Here is a 20,886-nt window from a genome sequence, read left to right on the forward strand (position 1 = left end):
AACAGTAGAAAGGGACAAAAAGCAAGAATCTGAATCCTGTCTAGTTTGGTCACTGATTTGCTGAGTGACCTGATGTATGTCACTTCACCTCGTCCTTATTTGTAACACGAGAATGAGCAAACCTGCATCCAAAGCGCGAAGTGAAGACAGTTGGTGGGTGGTCAATAAAAAGGCATACGTTAGTATTCTATTAATTAATTGCATATTTTGTCTCCTTGTTCCTGTTCCCACTCCCCCTAGATCCTTGAAGACACTAATCAGTTCTAACTCACTTTCAGATCCCTAGCACTTAGCTTGGCCAGGCACACAATTTCATGAATGGATGAATGAAAAGATCAATGAGCGTCCCCAGCCGCAGCAGACGCGCCAAAGGCCCGCCCCCTTCCGCTTTACCCACCAAGCAGGGAGGCCACGGGCGCGTCTCTCGCGACCGTTCGCTGGCGCGTGCGCCGGAGGCCGCGCGCGGCCGGAGGTGGCGGGCGGGTTCCCCGTGCGCGCGCGCGCGAGGTGGGGAGGACAGGGGCGGGGCCGGACCAGAGGCGGGCGCGCCGGCTGGCTGCTGGCTGGGGAGCCGGCGGCGGTGGTGGCGGCGGCGGCGGCTGCGGCGGCGGGTGGCCGGCCAAGCGTGTGCCGGGTGGGAGAAGACGGGCGGCGGCGATGCTGCCGCCTCCCTAAGGAGCCCCGAGGAGGTTGCTGCGCTTGAAGCCCCAGAAAGCGCGGAAGAGCTGCGAGCTGGGTCGGTGGCTTCGGGCGCCTGCCCGGCCATGGTGGCCGCGGGCGGTGGTTGGCGCGGCAGCGCTGCGGCCCGGGGCCGTTCGGGGCCGGGACAGTCGTGGCGCTGACGCCCGAGGGGCCCAGCCACAGATATGAAGCGGAGCCGCTGCCGCGACCGACCGCAGCCGCCACCACCGGCCGCCTGCAGGGAGGATGGGGCTCAGCGGGCGGCGGAGCTGCCCCAACCCCAGCCCTTGCCGTCGCGCCGGCGAGCGCCTCCTGGGAGGCAGCTACTGGAGGAGCGGACCGGGCCCTCGGGCCCCGAGGTGAAGGAGCAGGTAAGGCGGGCCGGCGTCCGGGAGGGAAAGGATGGGGAGCGGGAGCCTGAATGGGAGCGGTGGGGGAGGGGGATCTCAGGCGGGAAGACTTGGGCTAGGGCATTTGAGGGGTGGGGACTGTATAGTTCTGCCGGATTAAAGGAAGGTCTGGAGCGGCAGAAAACTGGGGAGTGGAAAAATGGAAGTCATGGCCTGGGGTTGAATAGGAGGGAAATGGGGGAATAGGGGTTTGGAAAAATGGTCCTATGAGCGTTTGTAGTCCGGGATTCTGGATGCGAAGAAGGGACGCTGGAATGTGGCCTGGGAGTAAATGAACTGCAAAGAATAGGCTTACTAAAGGATACTGAGGAGTTAGCCAGAAGGGTAAATAGTGCAAAGTAGGGAAAATCAGTATGATAGAGTAAATGTTATCCTATTTCCTAGAGGTTGTCCTGACAGTTATAAAAACAGTTGCCATTCCTAAGCATTCTTTTATTTGGCCATCATTATATAGTGTTGTGGAGTGTGTTCAAATATTCAAGATTCCCTTCGGTAACGATCTATTTCACAAGAAAGCACTTTTTAAAACACCTGCATATGTGCAATTCCAAACCCAGCGCTGTGAACAGAATTTATAGAGAGATAGGCTCTGCCTTCTAGGAGTTTACTACTGAAAACACCTTAATGGGAAAACAGAAAGCAGTGTAAAACTATTCATGGAGTTTCTGAATGGATAGGATGTGTTTGTATAATTTATTAATCAAGCATAGAAATAGGGGATAAAGGTCAGTTTTATGAGGCAGGAGAAGTTGCCACTAGTAGCTGTAGGAGGTGCAGTGAAAGGAGAATATGTGGTCCTTGACCTTGTGCGACTTGCAGAAAAATATTCTGTAGTAGTGAACTCTAGTGACAGCTTTCTCTTTGCACAGCTCTACTTGAGACCCTAGTAAATTCATCCTTGACTCATTCAAGACTTTTATTAGGTCTCCTGCCTCTTTTCCATCAGTTCAATAAGTATGTTACTTAGACATCATTCTTCATTACATAGTTTCATTGATGCACACGCTAGCACTTGGATTTTTTTCTACGTTTTGTTCATCTTTTATTCTGCACCCAGCTCTGAGTAGACTGCACCATCTGCTATCTCTGCCCTTGCTTTCAGGCCACTGAACATTGTCCCTGGATGTAATTTCCCCAGTTTTTTATATTGTTTTTTATATTCTCTCCAGTACCTACTTGAAACTTTTATTGTACTTAAAGCTCTGATCCTTTCCTGATTCAGTTTACTCAGTTCAATTGGCCTTATTGCATGGTTCACAAAAGAGTTCAGGGTTATTTGATTTTCCCTTCTTCTCTATCTCACAATTTTATTTGTTTGTTTGTTTATTTATCTATTTAGTAAGTAAGAAAGCAAGCTCTCTGCCCAACGTTGGACTTTAACTCATGACCCCAAGATTGGGAGTCACATACTCTACCAGCTGAGCAAGCCAGGTGCCCCTCTAGCTCACAATTTCTGTGTTCACTCATCTTTTGCTTCAATTCTAGAGAAAGAAGTATTCATCCTCCTCTTCAAGGCTTATCCCTGTACTTCTGTCCTTGATTTTATCCTCTCTCATTTAGTGGAGGCCTTTGTTATGTATATTATTTTCTCTTTGTCTTATACCTCAACTAAAAAATGAAACAACAGTTTCCCTGAATTGTGTAACCCACCTAAGCTAATTTGTTTGCTTTGCTTTGCTTTACCAGCAACCCTCTTGGGAAATGAGTTTGTATTCACTGTCTTAGCTTCCTCACCTGTACACATTCCTCATATTACAGTTTGGTGTTCTTTTTTTAAAAGTATGTTTATATTTACATCCAACATGAGACTCAGCCCAGGACCATGAGGTCAAGAGTTACATGCTCTTCCAATTGAGCCAGCCAGATACCCCTTATAGTTTGGCTTCTACACTTATACTGTTCCAAAACTGATGTCTTCATGGTCACTAATAACTTTATATGCTTTTTGCTTTGTATGATATTTACTTTTTTATTGAATGTGACTTAAATACAGTGCATAAATTGAAGGTTCATTCAGCCCATGAATTTTTACAGATTGAATACATCCATGTAACCACTGTTCAAATCAAGATGTAGAACATGTCCAATACCCTAGTATGCCCCTTGGTGTTTTCTCCCAGTTATTATGCTTCCCCAAAGGTAACTGCTTTCCCAACCTTCATCGCCATGGATTAGTTTTGCCCCTTCTTGAGCTTTGTATACATGGAATCTCCCGGTTTGTACTCTTCTGACTAGATTTCTTTCATTAAATCATGGCTGTGAGATTCATTTATGTTGTTCCTTGTAGAAATGGTTCTTTTTCATTGTTGTGTAGTTTTCCATTGTGCGAATGTCCACAATGATACTAAAACTTCTTTTTCAAATAACAAAATAATGCATGGCACTTGTGTAAAGTTTTCATTGTGAAAGAATTATGCAGAGAGATATGTAGCAGTCCCAGGGAACTTTAAATGACTAAATTTGATAGTCTTCAGCCCAGTCTTCATTCTCTCTGACTTCTGTGAACTATTTATCACTGTTGCTCAGGTGTTCCTTCTTGATATTTTCATCTCTTGTCATAACGACCACTGCACTCCTTTTTCTCTGACTGCTTCCTGTGTGTCTTTTTTTGTTTTCTTTTCTCATAAATGTTTCTTGAGGATATGTCCTCTGTTCTTAGCTCTCTCATTTATTGTACTCTTGTGTTTTTGCAGGCCTACCCTATTCATGGCAAGTATTTAGGATGTGAAACAAGGGTCTCTGATCTTCTTTTATTCATGGCCTTGTGTCACAGAACCTCCTTGTAGAGTGATCTGAGTTCCCAAGCTTGACCTTTTCCCTTAGCTCTACATTTCCATTTCTTTCTCTGATGTTTCCACTATAGTGTACTCAGCATTTGTGATCTTAACATTGTAATTTTTATAATTTGATAGTGTCCTTGAAAGTCCATAACTTGTAATAATTTGATTTTGAAAAGATAAAAATTTCAGTTGTGTGTATTATGAGGCTGAATGGATTATGTCCATTCAGGGAGTAAGCTTAGCTGATCAATAAGCATTGACTCTCACAGGTGACTTTGTTCTCCTTTCCTCATGACGTGGAGCAATGCTTGTTATACTACATACTAGCTGGTGTTTTGGAGTAAGTTCTGAAGAGGATGCATGACTTGGATCTCTAGAAGATCAGTGGCTTGCTATATCCTTAAAATAGAATTCATTATTTCTCCTTTGAAATGTGCTTTTCCCTGTCATTCCTTTTCCTTGTCATCCAGCTTGAAGTTGTATCCTTGGTGTTTGACTTCCCCTCTCCCTTGACCCCCTAACCCAGATTTTGCTGATTCTGCCTTCATGATGCCTTTCAAATCTTTATTCTCACTGTCATCACCTTAATTAAGCATTTATAAACTTCTGTCTTGGTTGTTGTAATACCTTAAGTGCATTTACTCTGCTTTTAGTCTTTTAACCTCTAATTTATAATGCATTCTGGTAAAAAAAAAAAAAAAAAAAAAAAACCCAAAAGATTATAACTCATTGCTTACCTGAGTTCCGGTAGTAGATAAATATTTGTTAAATGATCATTCCATTTCTGTATCTTCGGAAACCTTCATTAGCTTTTTACCCATAGAATAAAGTCTGGAGATCTTGGCATTCAAGGTCTACTTGATACCACTTTTTATTCGAAGAATTGGAGTTAGATGCCGCTTCTCTTGTTTCCCCAAGACTTTGCTTTATAAATTCTTTGAGGCCTACATTGTTTGATTTACTGTTGTGCACCTAAGGCCTACTGTGGTATTTGAAACATAGTTATTCGTCTGAATATTTATTAGAAACAGATATGTGGCGGTGTCTGGCTGGCTGGCTCAGTGGGTGGAGTATGTGACTCTTGATTTAGGGGTTGTGAGTTTGAGCCCCACATTGGGTGTAGAGATTACTTAAAAACAATAAATCTTAAAAAAAAAAAAAGAAAGAAACATGTGGTGGTGCTTGAAACAGATATTTGCTCAATGAGCATGCTAATTGGTTATCAGTCTCTCATCAGAGAAAATACTCCTCAGAGACTGTCTTATTCATTGTATCACCTTAGTGTTTTAACTGGTTGTAGTAGTTGGCGGTCAGTAAATATTTGTTTACTGTTGGGCACTTTCGTATACTTATTTTAATTAATCATCCATCTGAAAAACTCTTCTCTGCCTCTGCCCATTGAAATTCTACTCAAGGTTCCAGGCCTAGCTCAAATGCTACAGAAACTGTTCTTTGAAGTTATTTTTCTAGGTGAGCTCTTCCTAAGAGGATCCTTGATTAGGCTTAATAAATCTTTAAATCTCCTGAAATTTTAGTTCTCAAAAATCTGTGATCCAGAAAGTGAAAGCTTTGGTTCTATGATATTAAATGAAAATGAAAAAATGATTAGAAAGCACATTAGATAGGGACTTAATAAATGCTAATTCTTAAAAAAATTATTTTTAATGTTTATTTTTGAGAGAGAGAGAGAGAGAGAGAGAGAGAGAGAGCACAAGCTGGGGAGGGGCAGAGAGAGAGAGAGAGAGAATCCCAAGCAGGCTTTGCACTGTCAGCAGAGAGCCTGACACAGGACTCGAACCTATGAACCGTGAGATCATCACCTGAGTCGAAGTCGAATGTGTAACTGATAGAGCCACCCAGGCGCCCCAATAAATACTAATTCTTATCTCATTTTGTTTCTATAACATTGTTTTGTCCACTACATGGTATATGGTAGGTTCTGAATAAAGATTTGCTGAATGAGTGGGTGAATGAATTAGAGTTTTAGCACTTTTATCCTTCTGTATTCATTTTGTATTATTTCATTTCTGCTTTTAAGTTGTAAATGGTTAAATGTAAGAACGATATAATTTTTCTACTATAATGCATAGACAGGGCTTTGCTCACATTAGTTGGTAAGTATTTATTGATGAATAGAAAATTCTTCAAATATTTTGAATTTGGGGGCATTCGAATAATAATAGCATGATAGAAATAGCCAATTAAAGGAAATGAGACATTTTTGAGGATGGAAGAAGATATTCCCTCAGCACCATTGAGAAATTTGCAAAATTATTTTCATGGAAATCAGCAACATCTCTTTCCTCTGCAGTATAATGTTAGTACATTGGCAAAAACATAGGAAAGAAAGACAGAGGGGAAGCTGCATATTGTATGTAGGGAACTAAAATCAACTTGGTATTGCTGGAGCATAAAGTTAAAGGCATAGATGGTTAGTTAAGAGACTGAAGGAGCCTGGGTTATAGAAGCTCTTTAGTACTATGTAAACGTGTAATAAATAGGGAAGCAAGATGGTCTTACTTGTGTTTTAGCTGGATTACTTTGGCAACGGTGTGGGGGATAGAATGTTGGACATGGTGATTGAGACATAGACATTTGAGAATTCTTTTGAGTTTTCAGTATAGAAAGTTTATTAGCCTTCCCTTGCCTCTTATCCACAAGTATAATGGGTAAAGGCCAGCTCCTGAAAACGTGGTGGCTTTGGAAGATTTGATTTCGTCAAAGGTAGTGGGAGTAGAGAGCCTGGGATGGTTGAAGTGGGTTGGACAATGTTCCTGATTTTTCTGTCTCTGTTCTACTGGATGCCTCTTAGCCTAATGATCAGCCTAAAGGCTTTACCACCCCAGTTACTGATGGTGACCTATAGTCATGAGTATCAAAGGCAGCTGAATCTTGCAATGATTGTTACCTTCTTCATTGCTGGTCTTAACTGCTGTGTGATTCTCTGCTAAATTTGTTACCTAGCTTTGTATTTTCTTGATTAAATCCCTATGGTACCTTGGTAATTATTACTTTTCATTAGCAGGTGATGATTGTTTTTCATCATTAATATACCTACTTGAGGTTCCAAATAAGTTGAAAACTGGGGTTGTTGGATCAAGGCCTAGCCCTGGGTGAAGAAGAAAAAGCCCTCAAGGGAGAGTAGAGGCTAGATGTTATTAGGAGTAAGGACTTCCACAAAATGCAGTTAGTGAGACATAGTTGGCAACCTTTTGTTTTAGCTTTGAGCCTCATTATTAACTCTCAAAGATTCTTTCCTCTTCCCTTTACCACAGCCATGAACGCAATGGATATATAGTAAATGATTGAGGGGAGAAATTGACATCAACCTGAACCTTCTACTTCCATTTTCATTAGGTATATTTCATCCTTACCAATAATTGTTCCACCTCTAAAATCTTTGTTTTTTTTAAATGTAAGATTAAAAAAAATATTTATTTTGAGAGAGAGTGAGCAAGCAAATCAGTGGGGGAGGTACAGAGGGAGAGAGAATCCCAAGCAGGCTCTGCGCTGTCAGCACACAACCTGATGTGGGGCTTGAACTCATGAACTGTGAGATCATGACCTGAGCCGAAACTAAGAGATGGAAGCTTAACTGACTGAGCCACCCAGGTGCCCCTAAAATCTTAGTTTTGAGCTTACCACACTCTGACCTTCACATCATCCTCCATTTTTCTATTTCACACTTCTTTTAGAATGTCCTCTTCAAAAATGGTTCAAGGTCTTTGGAACCTCTAGTTGATGTTTTTTTGTTTTAAATCATCTTTTCATTGTCAGTCACCTCATGCTTCAACTTCCCTCCTATTCAACTTAACATTTCATGGGCTATCATAATCATTCCTGTGCATGTACCTCCAGTTTCTTTGCCATTTCCCCTTTCTGGCATATGTGCTTGACTAAATTCCAACCATCATTACGCCAACTCTGGCTATTCTGCACCTGTGTCTAAGCAGCTGAATGTGGCTGGAGAAAAACATGACCATGGTGACATCCCAGTTTGTGATCAGGAACCTCAAAGAGTCTGTCAGCACTGCCACTCAGTCCTATGACATTTCCCTAGTCCATTCACTCTTAAATGATAGTTTAATTTTTCTCCTCAAATCTCCAAAACTCTCTTTGTCCTCTTTACTCTTAGTTGATATCCTTGTTTCCTGTTTAACTGAAGGGAAAAAAAATCCGAAGAGAACTTCCACAAGCTCCCATTATAAATTACCCAACCTACCTGTATCTGTACCCATATTCCATGCCCTCTCTCCTATTGCTATGGATAATCTCTTCCTACTCTTACCAAGGACAACCCCTACATCAATTAAGAGTTTTCTTCTTGAAATCATTCCTTCATATTCCTGAATCATTAGTTTTTCTTTTCTGTTGTATGCTCTGTATGTTTTGTTCTCATTAATATGGCTATAATATTTATATTATTTTCCATCTTAAAAAAAACTTTATTAATCCTACACTGCTCCTTTTTTCATTTATTCTTTGATTCAACAGTTTTTTGTTTGTTTTCAGTACTCTTGGGATTACAGCAGTGGAAAAGGCAGGCCACAAACCCTGCTTTTATGAAGTGTCTATTCTAGTAGAGGGAATGTCATGTTTGATCTTAGCCAAAAGGCCAAGAAATTATAGTAGAGGGAACATCAGGTAATAAAATAAAATATGTACTATGTTATATGGTGATAAGTACTATGAAAAAATAAAGCAAGGAAGGGGGATAAAGAATGAAGGGGAGAGGGTCAGCTGGGTGGCTCAGTTGGTTAAGTGACTCTTGATTTCGGCTCAGGTCATGATCTCACAGTACATGGGATCAAGCTCTGTGTTGGGTTCTATGTTGGCAGCATGGAGCCTATTTGGGATTCTCTCTCTCTCTGCCCTTTTCCCTTGTTTTCTCTCTCAAAATAAATATTAAAAAAAAAGAAGTTGGGCACCTGGGTGGCTTAGTTGGTTAAGCATCCGACTCTTGATTTCAGCTCAGGTCATGATCTCTGTTTGTGAGATCGAGCCCCACCTTGGGCTCTGTGCTGACATTGCAAAGCCTGCTTGAGATTTTCTCTTTCCCTTTTTCTCTGCCCCTCCTTCCCTCTCTCTCTTTCTTTCAAAATAAATAAACATTTTAAAAAAGTTTTAAAAATAAAAATAAGGTAACATGTAGTCATTCCCTTTCCTTCTTTTTATGCATGTCTTCTTTTTTTTCCGCCTGGTACTGTTAACGTGTTTGCTGTTTATTGTCATCCTTCCACATTAGAATATATGGTTCATGAGGGCAGGAATTTGGGTCTGTTTTTCTCACTGCTATATTTCCAGCTTCTAAAATTGTGTATAGAACACTAATAATGAAGCAACAGAAAGACAAATAAAGAAACTGATCCCATTCACAATTGCACCAAGAAGCATAAAATACCTAGGAATAAATCTAACCAAAGATGTACAAGATCTGTATGCTGAAAACTATAGAAAGCTTATGAAGGAAATTGAAGAAGATATAAAGAAATGGAAAAACATTCCGTGCTCATGGATTGGAAATATAAATATTGTCAAAATGTCAATACTACCCAAAGGTATCTACACATTCAATGCAATCCCAATCAAAATTGCACCAGCATTCTTCTCGAAGCTAGAACAAGCAATCCTAAAATTCATATGGAACCACAAAAGGCCCCGAATAGCCAAAGTAATTTTGAAGAAGACCAAAGCAGGAGGCATCACAATCCCAGACTTTAGCCTCTACTACAAAGCTGTAATCATCAAGACAGCATGGTATTGGCACAAAAGCAGACACATAGACCAATGGAATAGAATAGAAACCCCAGAACTAGACCCACAAACGTATGGCCAACTAATCTTTGACAAAGCAGGAAAGAATATCCAATGGAAAAAAGTCTCTTTAACAAATGGTGCTGGGAGAACTGGACAGCAACATGCAGAAGATTGAAACTAGACCACTTTCTCACACCATTCACAAAAATAAACTCAAAATGGATAAAGGACCTGAATGTGAGACAGGAAACCATCAAAACCCTAGAGGAGAAAGCAGGAAAAGACCTCTCTGACCTCAGCTGCAGCAATTTCTTACTCGACACATCCCCAAAGGCAAGGGAATTAAAAGCAAAAATGAACTATTGGGACCTCATGAAGATAAAAAGCTTCTGCACAGCAAAGGAAACAACCAACAAAACTAAAAGGCAACCAACGGAATGGGAAAAGATATTTGCAAATGACATATCAGACAAAGGGCTAGTATCCAAAATCTGTAAAGAGCTCACCAAACTCCACACCCAAAAAACAAATAACCCAGTGAAGAAATGGGCAGAAAACATGAATAGACACTTCTCTAAAGAAGACATCCAGATGGCCAACAGGCACATGAACAGATGCTCAACATCGCTCCTCATCAGGGAAATACAAATCAAAACCACACTCAGATATCATCTCACGCCAGTCAGAGTGGCCGAAATGAACAAATCAGGAGACTATAGATGCTGGAGAGGATGTGGAGAAACGGGAACCCTCTTGCACTGTTGGTGGGAATGCAAACTGGTACAGCCACTCTGGAAAACAGTGTGGAGGTTCCTCAAAAAATTAAAAATAGACCTACCCTATGACCCAGCAGTAGCACTGCTAGGAATTTACCCAAGGGATACAGGAGTACTGATGCATAGGGGCACTTGTACCCCAATGTTTATAGCAGCACTCTCAACAATAGCCAAATTGTGGAAAAAGCCTAAATGTCCATCAACTGATGAATGGATAAAGAAATTGTGGTGTATGTACACAATGGAGTACTACGTGGCAATGAGAAAGAATGAAATATGGCCCTTTGTAGCAACGTGGATGGAACTGGAGAGTGTGATGCTAAGTGAAATAAGCCATACAGAGAAAGACAGATACCATATGTGTTCACTTTTATGTGGATCCTGAGAAACTTAACAGAAACCCATGGGGGAGGGGAAGGGAAAGGGAAAACAAAGAAAAAAAAAGGTTAGAGTGGGAGAGAGAGCCAAAGCACAAGAGACTCTTAAAAACTGAGAACAAACTGAGGGTTGATGGGGGGTGGGAGGGAGGGGAGGGTAGGTGATGGGCATTGAAGAGGGCATCTTTTGGGATGAGCACTGGGTGTTGTATGGAAACTAATTTGACAATAAATTTCATATAATAAAATAATAAAATAAAATAAAATAAAATTGTGTATAGAAGGTACTCCCCAGATCAGGGAAGTTCTCAGCTATTATTTCTTCAAGTACACCTTCAGCACCTTTCCCTCTCGCTTCCTCCTCTGGAATACCAATTATGTGTAGATTATTTCTCTTTAGTGCATCACTTAGTTCTCTAATTTTCCTCTCATACTCCTGGATTTTTTTCTCTCTCTTCTTCTCAGATGCTTCTTTTTCCATAATTTTATCTTCTAGTTCCCCTATTCTCTCCTCTGCCTCTTCAATCCAAGCTGTGGTCGTTTCCATTTTATTTTGCAGCTCATTAATAGCATTTTTAGCTCCTCCTGGCTGTTCCTTAGTCCCTTGATCTCTGTAGCAATAGATTCTCTGCTGTCCTTTATACTGTTTTCAAGCCCAGTGATTAATTTTATGACTATCATTCTAAATTCACTTTCTGTTATATTGTTTAAATCTTTTTTGATCAGTTCGTTAGCTGTCGTTATTTCCTGGAGGTTTTTTTCAGGGGAATTCTTCCGTTTCGTCATTTTGGATGGTCCCTGGAGTGGTGCGGAACTGCAGGGCACTTCCCCAGTGCTGTCTTGAATAACTTGCGTTGGTGAGCGGGGCCACAGTCAGACCTGATGTCTGCCCCCAGCCCACCGCTGGGGCCACAGTCAGACTGGTGTGTACCTTCTCTTCCCCTCTCCTAGGCATGGGATTCACTGTGGGGTGGCGTGGCCCGTCTGGGCTACTTGCACACTGCTAGGCTTGTGGTGCTGGGGATCTGGCATATTAGCTGGGGTGGATCGGCAAGGTGCACGGGGGTGGGAGGGGCAGGCTCAGCTCGCTTTTCCTTCCGTTGTCCGCTTTAGGAGGGGTCCTGCGGCACCGGGAGGCAGTCAGACCCGCTGATGGAGGGATGGATCCACAGAAGCACAGTGTTGGGTGTTTGTGCAGTGCAAGCAAGTTCCCTGGCAGGAACTGGTTCCCTTTGGGATTTTGGCTGGGGACTGGACTAGGGAGATGGCGCTAGTGAGCGCCTTTTTTCCCCCCGCCAAGCTGAGCTCTGTGGTCCGGGGCTCAACAACTCTCCCTCCCATTGTCCTCCAGCCCTCCTGTTCTCCGAGCAGATCTGTTAACTTATAACCTTTCAGATGTTAAGCCCCGCTTGCTGTCAGAACACGCTCTGTCCGGCCCCTCTGCTTTTGCAAGCCAGACTTGCTTGGCCGGCGGGCCGCCCCTCCACCCCGGCTACCTCCCGCCAGTCCGAGTAGTGCACACTGCCTCTCCGCCCTTCCTACCCTCTTCCGTGGGCCTCTTGTCTACACTTGGCTCCGGAGAATCTGTTCTGCTAGTCTTCTGGCGATTTTCTGGGTTATTTAGGCAGGTGTGGGTGGAATCTAATTGATCCGCAGGAGGCGGTGAGCCCAGCGTCCTCCTATGCAGCCATCTTCCCAGAAGCCCTTAAGTTTTATTTTAGAGAGAGCGAGTGAGCGAGCAAGTGAGGGAGAGTGGCAGAGGGAGGGAGGGAGAGAGAGAGAGAGAGAGGAAGAGTATCTCAAGCAGGCTCCATGTTCATTGTGGAGCCTGATGTGGGGCTCGATCCCACAACCCTGGGATCTTGCCCTGAGCTGAAATCAAGAGATAGATGCTCTACCGATTGATCTACCTAAGCACCCCTAGCTGTCCCATTTTAACATTGCTACCAGCAATGTGCAAAGGTTCCAGTTTTACATGACCTTTCAACACTTGTTATTTTGGATCAAAAAAATTTTTTAGCCATCTTGTGGATGTAAGTGATCTCTGATTGTACTTTTAAAATTTTTTTAAGTTTTTAAAATTATTTTTATTTCTTAAAGATTTTATTTTAAGTAATCTTTACACCCAGTGTGGGTTTGAACTTACAACCCCGAATCAAGAACCATATGCTCTCCTGACTGAACCAGCTAGGTGCCCTTTATTGTACTTGCTTATGTATGTATGTATGTATGTATGTGTGTATGTATGTAATCTCTACATCCAACATGGAACTTAAAGTCATGACCCCAAGATCAAGATCATTCTCTTCTGATTGAGCTAGACAGGCACCCCTCATTGTGCTTTTTGATTTGCATCTCCCTATAGGCTAATGATGTTGAGCATCTTTTTATGTGCTTGTTGACCATTTGTATATCTTTGTCATAGAAATGTTTATTCAGGTTCTTTGCCCATTTTTAAATTGGGTTGTTTGTTGTTGAGATGTAAGAGTTCTATATTTATTCTGGATACTAGGATATCTAGATATCTGATATCTGACATCTAGAATCTGATATCTTATCAGATATGATTTACAGGTATTTTCTCCCATTTGGTAGGTTGTCTTTCACTTTTTTTTCCTTTTTTTAAGATTTTATCTTTGGGTTGCCTGGGTGACTCAGTTGGTTGAGCATCCAACTGTTGATTTTGGCTCAGGTCATGATCTCATGGTCGCGAGAGCTCTGACTGAGCCAGCCAGGTGCCCCTGTCTTTTACTTTCTTGCTAGTGACCTTTGCACAAAAGTTTAATTTTGATGGAGTATAATTTACCTTTTTTGTTGTTGTTGTTGCTTGTGATTTTGGTCACATCTGAGAAACTATTGCCATAGCCAAGATCCCCATGAAGATTTACCCCTATGTTTTCGTCTAGGAGTTTTGTATGGTTTTAGACCTTATGTTTAGGTGTTTGATCTGTTTTGAGCTATTTTTTGTATATGGTGTGAGGTAAGGGTCTAACTTTATTCTTTTGCATGTGGCTATCCAGTTCTAGCTATGCTTTTTCTTTTAAATTTTTTTTCCAACGTTTTTTATTTATTTTTGGGACAGAGAGAGACAGAGCATGAACGGGGGAGGGTCAGAGAGAGAGGGAGACACAGAATCGGAAACAGGCTCCAGGCTCCGAGCCATCAGCCCAGAGCCTGACGCGGGGCTCGAACTCATGGACCGCGAGATCGTCGCGGGGCTCGAACTCACGGACCGCGAGATCGTGACCTGGCTGAAGTCGGACGCTTAACCGACTGCGCCACCCAGGCGCCCCATAGCTATGCTTTTTCTTAATTCCTGAGACTGATCCATTTAAGTGAGCCTAACCCATTTATTTATTTTTAAAAAATTTTTAATGTTTTATTTATTTTTTAGAGAGAGGAGAGAGAGAAAGAACAAGTGAGCAAGCAGGTGAATAAGCAGAGAGAGAGGGAGACACAGAATCCGAAGCAGGCTCCAGGCCCTGAGCTGTCAGCACAGAGCCCGACGCGGGGCTCGAACTCACAAACTGCAAGATCATGACCTGAGCAGAAGTCGGACACTTAACTGACTGAGCCACCCAGGTGCCCCAGAGCCTAACCAGAGCCTCACTCTTTTGGGGTATGGGTGTGAACTTCTTTGGGCCAGTTATTTTCAGTCTTCAGGGCTAATGGAATTACCTGGAAGGCTTGTTAAAGCAAGGATGGCTGGGCCTGACACCCAGAGTTTCTGATTGAGTAGGGCCTGGAGTCTGCATTTCCAACAAGTTCCCAGGTGATGATGAAAGTGATGCTGCTGGTCTGGAGACCACACTTTGAGGATCAGAACCACTGCTTTAGGCAAAATAGAGTAAAAAAGTAATAAGTATCAGGGTTTTATTTTGCTTAGGTTTGTATTCCTAACATACTTTATGGAACATAGTAGATACTCAAATGTTGTTAAAGTGTTTAATTTTGAGAGAGAAAGAGAGAGAGCAGAGTGCGTTTGCGCTGAGCAGGGAAGGGGCAGAGAGAGAGGGAGACACAGAATCCAAAGCAGGCTCCAGGATCTGAGCTGTCAGTGTGAAGCCTGCTTGGGATTCTCTCCCTCTCTCTCTCTTTCTTTCTCTCTCTCTCTCTCTCTCTCTCTCTCTCTCTCTCGATTCGGGCTGGAACCCATGAACTGTGAGATTATGACCTGAGCTGAAGTCTGAAGCTTAAGTGACTAAGCAACCCAGGGACCCTGCTTTAGATTTTAAAGGAGTAAAATGTTATATTTAAAGGAGTAAAATGTTACAGTTACTTTTAGCATCCGTTCCCTCCCCATTATCATTCCTGAAAGAAACCACTGTTAAAGGTGGTGTGTATTTAAATGCTGCATTAATAAGGAAGAAAAACAATCCATTACTAAAGATATTTATAAGTAAGATGAAGCTGTATTTGTTTTTAACTTTTATATAAATTATATATTACTGTATAAATCTTTTTGCTCTTACTTTTTTAATTTAACATTGGTTTTTGTTTTAGTTTATTTTTGAGAGAGAGAGAGAGTGGGGGAGAGGCAGAGAGAGAGAGAGAAGGAGAGAGAGAATCCCAAGCAGGCTCCACACTGTCTGCACAGAGCCTGACATGGGGCTTGATCTCATGAAATGTGAGTTCTTGACCTGAGCCTAAATCAACATTTGGATGTGTAACCAACTAAGCTTCCCAGACTCTGGTCAATATTTTTTTGAGAATTATCTATGTCATGGATCAGGAGACTTTTTCGGTAAAGGGGCAGATAATAAATATTTTAGGCTTTGTCATACTTTTTCATAACTACTCATTTCTGTTGTAGCATGATAGCATACCTATGATAATATGTAAATGAGTGAATGTGGCTATGTTCCAATAAAACTTTATGTATAGACATTGAAATTGGAATTTAATATAACTTTTATATTTTTCATATTGAGAATATTTCATGAAATAATGTTCTTTTGATTTGTGTTCTAGCCATTTACAAAATGTAAAAACTACTTTTAGCTTTTTGACTGGACATAACAGGCTATGGTTAGGATTTGGCCTGCCAGCTGAAGTTTGCCAACCTTGATCTATGTTAATACATTTAAATCAGTTTCATTAATTTTTTTAAAAGTTTATTTATTTATTTTGAGAGAGAGAGAGAGAGAACAAGCAGGGGAGGGGCAGAGAGAGAGGGAGAGAGAGAATCCCAAACAGACTCTGTGCTGTCAGCATGGAGACTGATGTGGGGCTCGATCTCACGAACTGTGAGATCATGACCTGAGCTGAAATCAAGAGTAAGACACTTGGGGCACGGGTGGCTCGGTCGGTTGGGCGTCCAGCTTCAGCTCGGGTCATGATCTCACTGCTGGTGGGTTCGAGCCCCGTGTCGGGCTCTGTGCTGACAGCTCGGAGCCTGGAACCTGCTTCAGATTCTGTGTCTCCCCCTCTCTCTGCCCCTCCCATGCTTGTGCTCTGACTCTCTCTGTCTCTCAATAATGAATAAATGTTAAAAAAAAAAAAAAAAAGAGTAAGACACTTAACTGACTGAGCCACCTAGGCGCTCCAAATCAGTTTCATTAATTTTTAAAGGCTATATAGCATTCCTTTGAGTAAATGACAGTTTATCCATTCTTATAATAATGGACCCTTAAGTTATTTCCATTTTCCCTATTATAGTGCTGCAGTAAATATCCTTGTACTTATCTCCTTGTGCCCATGTACAGGAATTTCTCTTGCTGGATATTATTGCCAAATTGTTTTCTACAGTGATTGTACCAATTTTTACTTTGACCAGTGATGTTTCTCTATGTCTTTGCCAACTCTTGGTTTTATCAGGTTATTATGGTAATAATATTATGGTAATAATATGGTAATAATATTATGGTAATAATACTTCTGGTAATTTGTTAGGTTTGGATGACTTGTCAGTGTTTTAAATATATTTCCCTAATTGCTAGTGAATTTTATTTATTATTTGGATTTATTGTCTTGTGACTTTCTTATCCATATACTTTCTTGTTTTTCTTATAACTCTTTCGTTTTATTTTTCTTATTGTTATGAGTTCTTTATTAATGTAATTTAAATATAATAGGAGAAAAAACAATTTGGACTAGGTGTGAATTCTCTCAGTAGCTTAGTAGATTTGAATATGAAATGAGGATAAGAATGTCTGCTTTGGGGGCACCTGTATGGCTCAGTCGATTAAGCATCTGGCTCTTGGTTTTGGCTCAGGTCATGATCTCATGGTTTGTGAGTTTGAGCCTGACATTGTGCTCTGTACCAACACTGTGGAGCCTACTTGGGATTCTCTCCCTCTCCCTCTCCCTCTCCCCCTTCTGTACTCTCTCTCTCTCTGAAAATAAATAAATAAACTTAAAAAAGGTTTTTAAAAAAGAATGTCTGTTTTGGAGTGTTGTTTTTGTTGTCAAATCAAGATTTAGAATTTCTCATTTGTACTGGATCTCACTAAATGTTTCTATGTTTATTATTGTGCTTGTTTTTTGTCACTGCTCTAACTTTATGTGTGGCAAAATATTCCCTTACTTTTGCAGCAGGCCACTTGTTTTGTGATTTTTTTTCCTTTCCTCTTTTTCTTTTTTAGCCTTTTTATTGTAAAATATAAGAAGCACAGAAAAGCAGTCAAAACAAATGTATGACTTAATGAATTGTAAGATGAACACCCTTACAAACTATTACCCAGATCAAGAAAAACAGTTTTGCCACCCATTCTATAAATGTGTCCCATCTCAATCATAGCCCCACCTTCCCTTCAAAAGTAATAACTGTCCTGACTTAAAAAGTAATAATTTGCTTGCATTTCCTTGTAAGTTTGCATCTAAAACATTACATTTTAGTCCTGCCCCTTTAAAAACATGAGATAGGGGTGCCTGGGTGGCTTAGTCCCTTGGGCATTGGACTTTTGATTTTGGCTCAGGTCATGATTTCACAGGTTTAGGAGTTCGAGCTCCACTTTCAGCAGAGAGCCTGTTTGGGACTCTCTCCCTCTCTCTGCCCCTCCCTTGCTTGTGTTCTCCCTCTCTCTCAAAATAAATAAAAACACTAGATATGTTTATTTTTTTAAAGTTTATCCATTTTGAGAGAGAGCGTGTATGTGCATGCACCTGCGCACGCGTGTGAGCCCAAGCGGGGGAGGGTCACAGAGAGAGGGACAGAGAATCCCAACCAGGCTACCTACTGTCAGCACGGAGCTGGATGCGTGGGTTCTATCCCAGGAACAGTAAGATCATGACCTGACCCGAAATCAAGAGTCGGATGCTTAATCGACTGAGCCACAGGTGCCCCAACACAAGATATGTCTTAAATCTTTTTTAATCTGTAGCTTTCCCTTCCATGTCTTCCTTTTCCTTAAAATTTATACGTAGAAATATCTGGGGCATTTGACCTGTAGGTTTCCTACTATATAACCATGATGCATTTCAAAATGTTTCCGTATCCTTTGTATTTCCTGCAAATTACAGCTGGATACAGAAGCTTCATCCAGCCTCAGGTTTAATTCCTTTGGCAAAATTATAGATGGTTGTTTGGTCTTTCAACAGTAGGTGTGTAATCTCTGCTGCTTACTCTTTGATTTTAGCAGTTTTGATGCTCAGTGCCAAGATTCAGTAATTGGGAGTTGCAAAATGGTGATACAATTCTATCATTTTGTTTTCAATTATTAACTGGAATAACATTTTGAGGAGATGCTTCCCCTCATCTACTATTTAGTTCCCAGTGGTATAGTACATGTAAGAAAGGCTTGATTCTTTCCTTTTAAGTTTGCCTGATTTTTAAGGTAATTAGTTCCCTGTCATCTTATTATTCATGTGGTTAGGCATTTAAACCTTTTTTTTTAAGTTTATTTATTTATTTTTGAGAGAGACTGAGAGCTCAAGTGGGGAAGGGGCAGAGAAAGGGGCACAGAGGATCCGAAGCAGGCTTTCTGAGCCCAAGTCAGAGGCTTAACTGACTGATCCACCCCGGTCAGGCATTTAAATGTACAGCATCTGATGGTTTTCTTGTACTAATTGAATCTCAGATTGTCCTCTTGTCTAGAAACAATTGGTTTCTTAGTCTTTTGGACCTGATCCTAATAGTTTTGATAGTTTTTTTGCAATCTCATGGGTCAAACTGTTCCGGGCTCATTTTCCACCTTAGACCTGGAATTAGCTGTTTTTCTAAGAACTCTTGGTTTCTTTTAATGGGAAATGGTATTTTAGAACAACTGCAAACTATATCTTAAGGATACTCTTTGCTATTATGTTGGTCATTGTTTCTAAACTTGTCAGTGGAGAGTTAAATACATAAACTACTTGTCAATTAACAGTGTATTTGCAAAGGACTACTCAGATTTTTAAAAAAACTTAATCTCCTGTATATTACATCAGTATTTTCTCTATTTCCTACCTCGAATCATATTCCCAAAGACTCACGGTGTGAAAGAATTAAGTATTGGAGAATGTTATCAAAAAGACATGACTGCAGATGGACCTGGGCTCTGGGAGGCTCCTCACCCCTCCCCTGTCCTTGGAAATAGGTTCCACTTGCCTTTCCTGCTCCCAGAGGCTTCTTCAAGGACATAGCCTTGAGATAGTGATGTAGTATTGAAAACACCTGCATGGTATACACGACTGCACCTAGTTAAGGCCTCTTTATAAACCAAGATCTGGTGGGCAGGTGTGGAGATCTATTTGTCTTGCTGCTGCCCAAGGCAAGTCTTGTTATGTAAGTTTCCTTTGGTTATTAATACTGCCACCTACCAACTTGGAGTGGCCTGCCTCTTTCTTTTGTCTCTCCCTACCCCTGAAACAGGGGCCACTTTCAGATTACAGCCGGGAAGCTTCTGACAGTGTTTTGAACCAACAATTAGAATATCCAGTAATTATGCATTTGCTTTGTCCTACATAAATATATGTCTCTAAAGGCAATTCTAATGTACTACCATAAATGATTAATGAGAACTGTTAAATTTTTTTTGTATATGCTGTCTCCACCTTCCCCTTCCATCTTGTGGTTGAAAATGTGTATCTACATTTTCAAATTATATAGCCATTATATACTGTACTCTCCCTTTGAATGTACATTTATTCATTTTACAAGTGACTGCATATTTAATGCTAATCACATGCTGATATTGCTCTAATTATTTTGATTGTGTAAATCTTGTTTTCTGGTAGATTCCTTAGGAAGGGCCTCTTGGAACAATATTCTCTGAATTATTTTTATATTGGTAACAGTTTTCCTGTGCCCTTTACCTTGAAGGTTAGTTATCCTGGATATAAAATCCTTGGCTCACATTGTCTTTCCTTGAGTATCATATATGCAACCCTGTTTTTCTTTCATGCATTGTTTTTCTGATTTTCTTTCATTTGTACATTTGAACATATTTAAGAAAGGGATTTAAAGTTTACTACTAGGTCTAAATGCTGGGTTTCCTCAGACGTGGTTTCTGTTATTTTGATTCTTTGAATGGTCCATACTTTCTCATTTCTTTGTAGGTCTTGTGATTTTTTTGTTGTTGTTGAAAAATGGACATTTGAATGTTGATAACTCTGGAAATCACTTCCCCTTTCTCCAGAGTTTGTTGTTTTAGGTTGTTGAAGGCTGTAGTTGTCCATTTTTCTAGTGAGTTTTCCCAACATTTATTTTTTATTTATTTTTGCAGAAATTATATTCCTTGGTCTGTGTATACTGTGGTACTGTACTGTGGTACTGAAGTCTCTGTTCCTTAGCTTGTGTTTAGATAGAGATTTCCTTGATCACCAGAATCTAAATAAACAAACCTACCTCCTATAGGGTCTTTGCAAACCACTCTCCTATATGGACTTTTTGTTTAGCTAGACTTATAGTGAGCATAGGGATCAGCCTGAACTGAAAGCTTAGAGTCTTTTCAGGTCTTTCTTGAGCATGCATTTTGCGTTGCACTTTCTATTATTATTTTTTTTTTTTAAGTGTATTTATTTAAGTAATCTCTACAGTCAATGTGGGGCTTGAGTTTACAGCCCTGAAATGAAAGGCCTAAGCTCTTCCGACTGAACGAGCCAGGTGCCCCTACCTTGGACTTTCTAAATTACCCTATTTTGATTGCACAAATTTTCCAAAGAAACTCTCCCTTTTTCCTCCCAG

The 20,886-nt window shown here is 40.9% G+C and overlaps 1 protein-coding gene across 3 annotated transcripts in view; it reads left to right on the forward strand.

Annotated features, from left to right (window-relative positions):
- Nucleotides 1–866: 866 nt before the first annotated feature.
- The window catches only part of MAST2 (microtubule associated serine/threonine kinase 2), a 220,341-nt gene continuing 200,321 nt past the window's right edge, over nucleotides 867–20,886 (forward strand). For all 3 annotated transcript variants that reach the window (XM_042950962.1, XM_042950958.1, XM_042950960.1), the window contains exon 1: nucleotides 867–1,052. In XM_042950962.1, the coding sequence (XP_042806896.1) occupies nucleotides 867–1,052 (186 nt within the window). The remainder of the gene's footprint in view (nucleotides 1,053–20,886) is intronic.

This window comes from Panthera leo, chromosome C1, assembly GCF_018350215.1.
Source record: "Panthera leo isolate Ple1 chromosome C1, P.leo_Ple1_pat1.1, whole genome shotgun sequence".
Classification (NCBI taxonomy): domain Eukaryota; kingdom Metazoa; phylum Chordata; class Mammalia; order Carnivora; family Felidae; genus Panthera; species Panthera leo.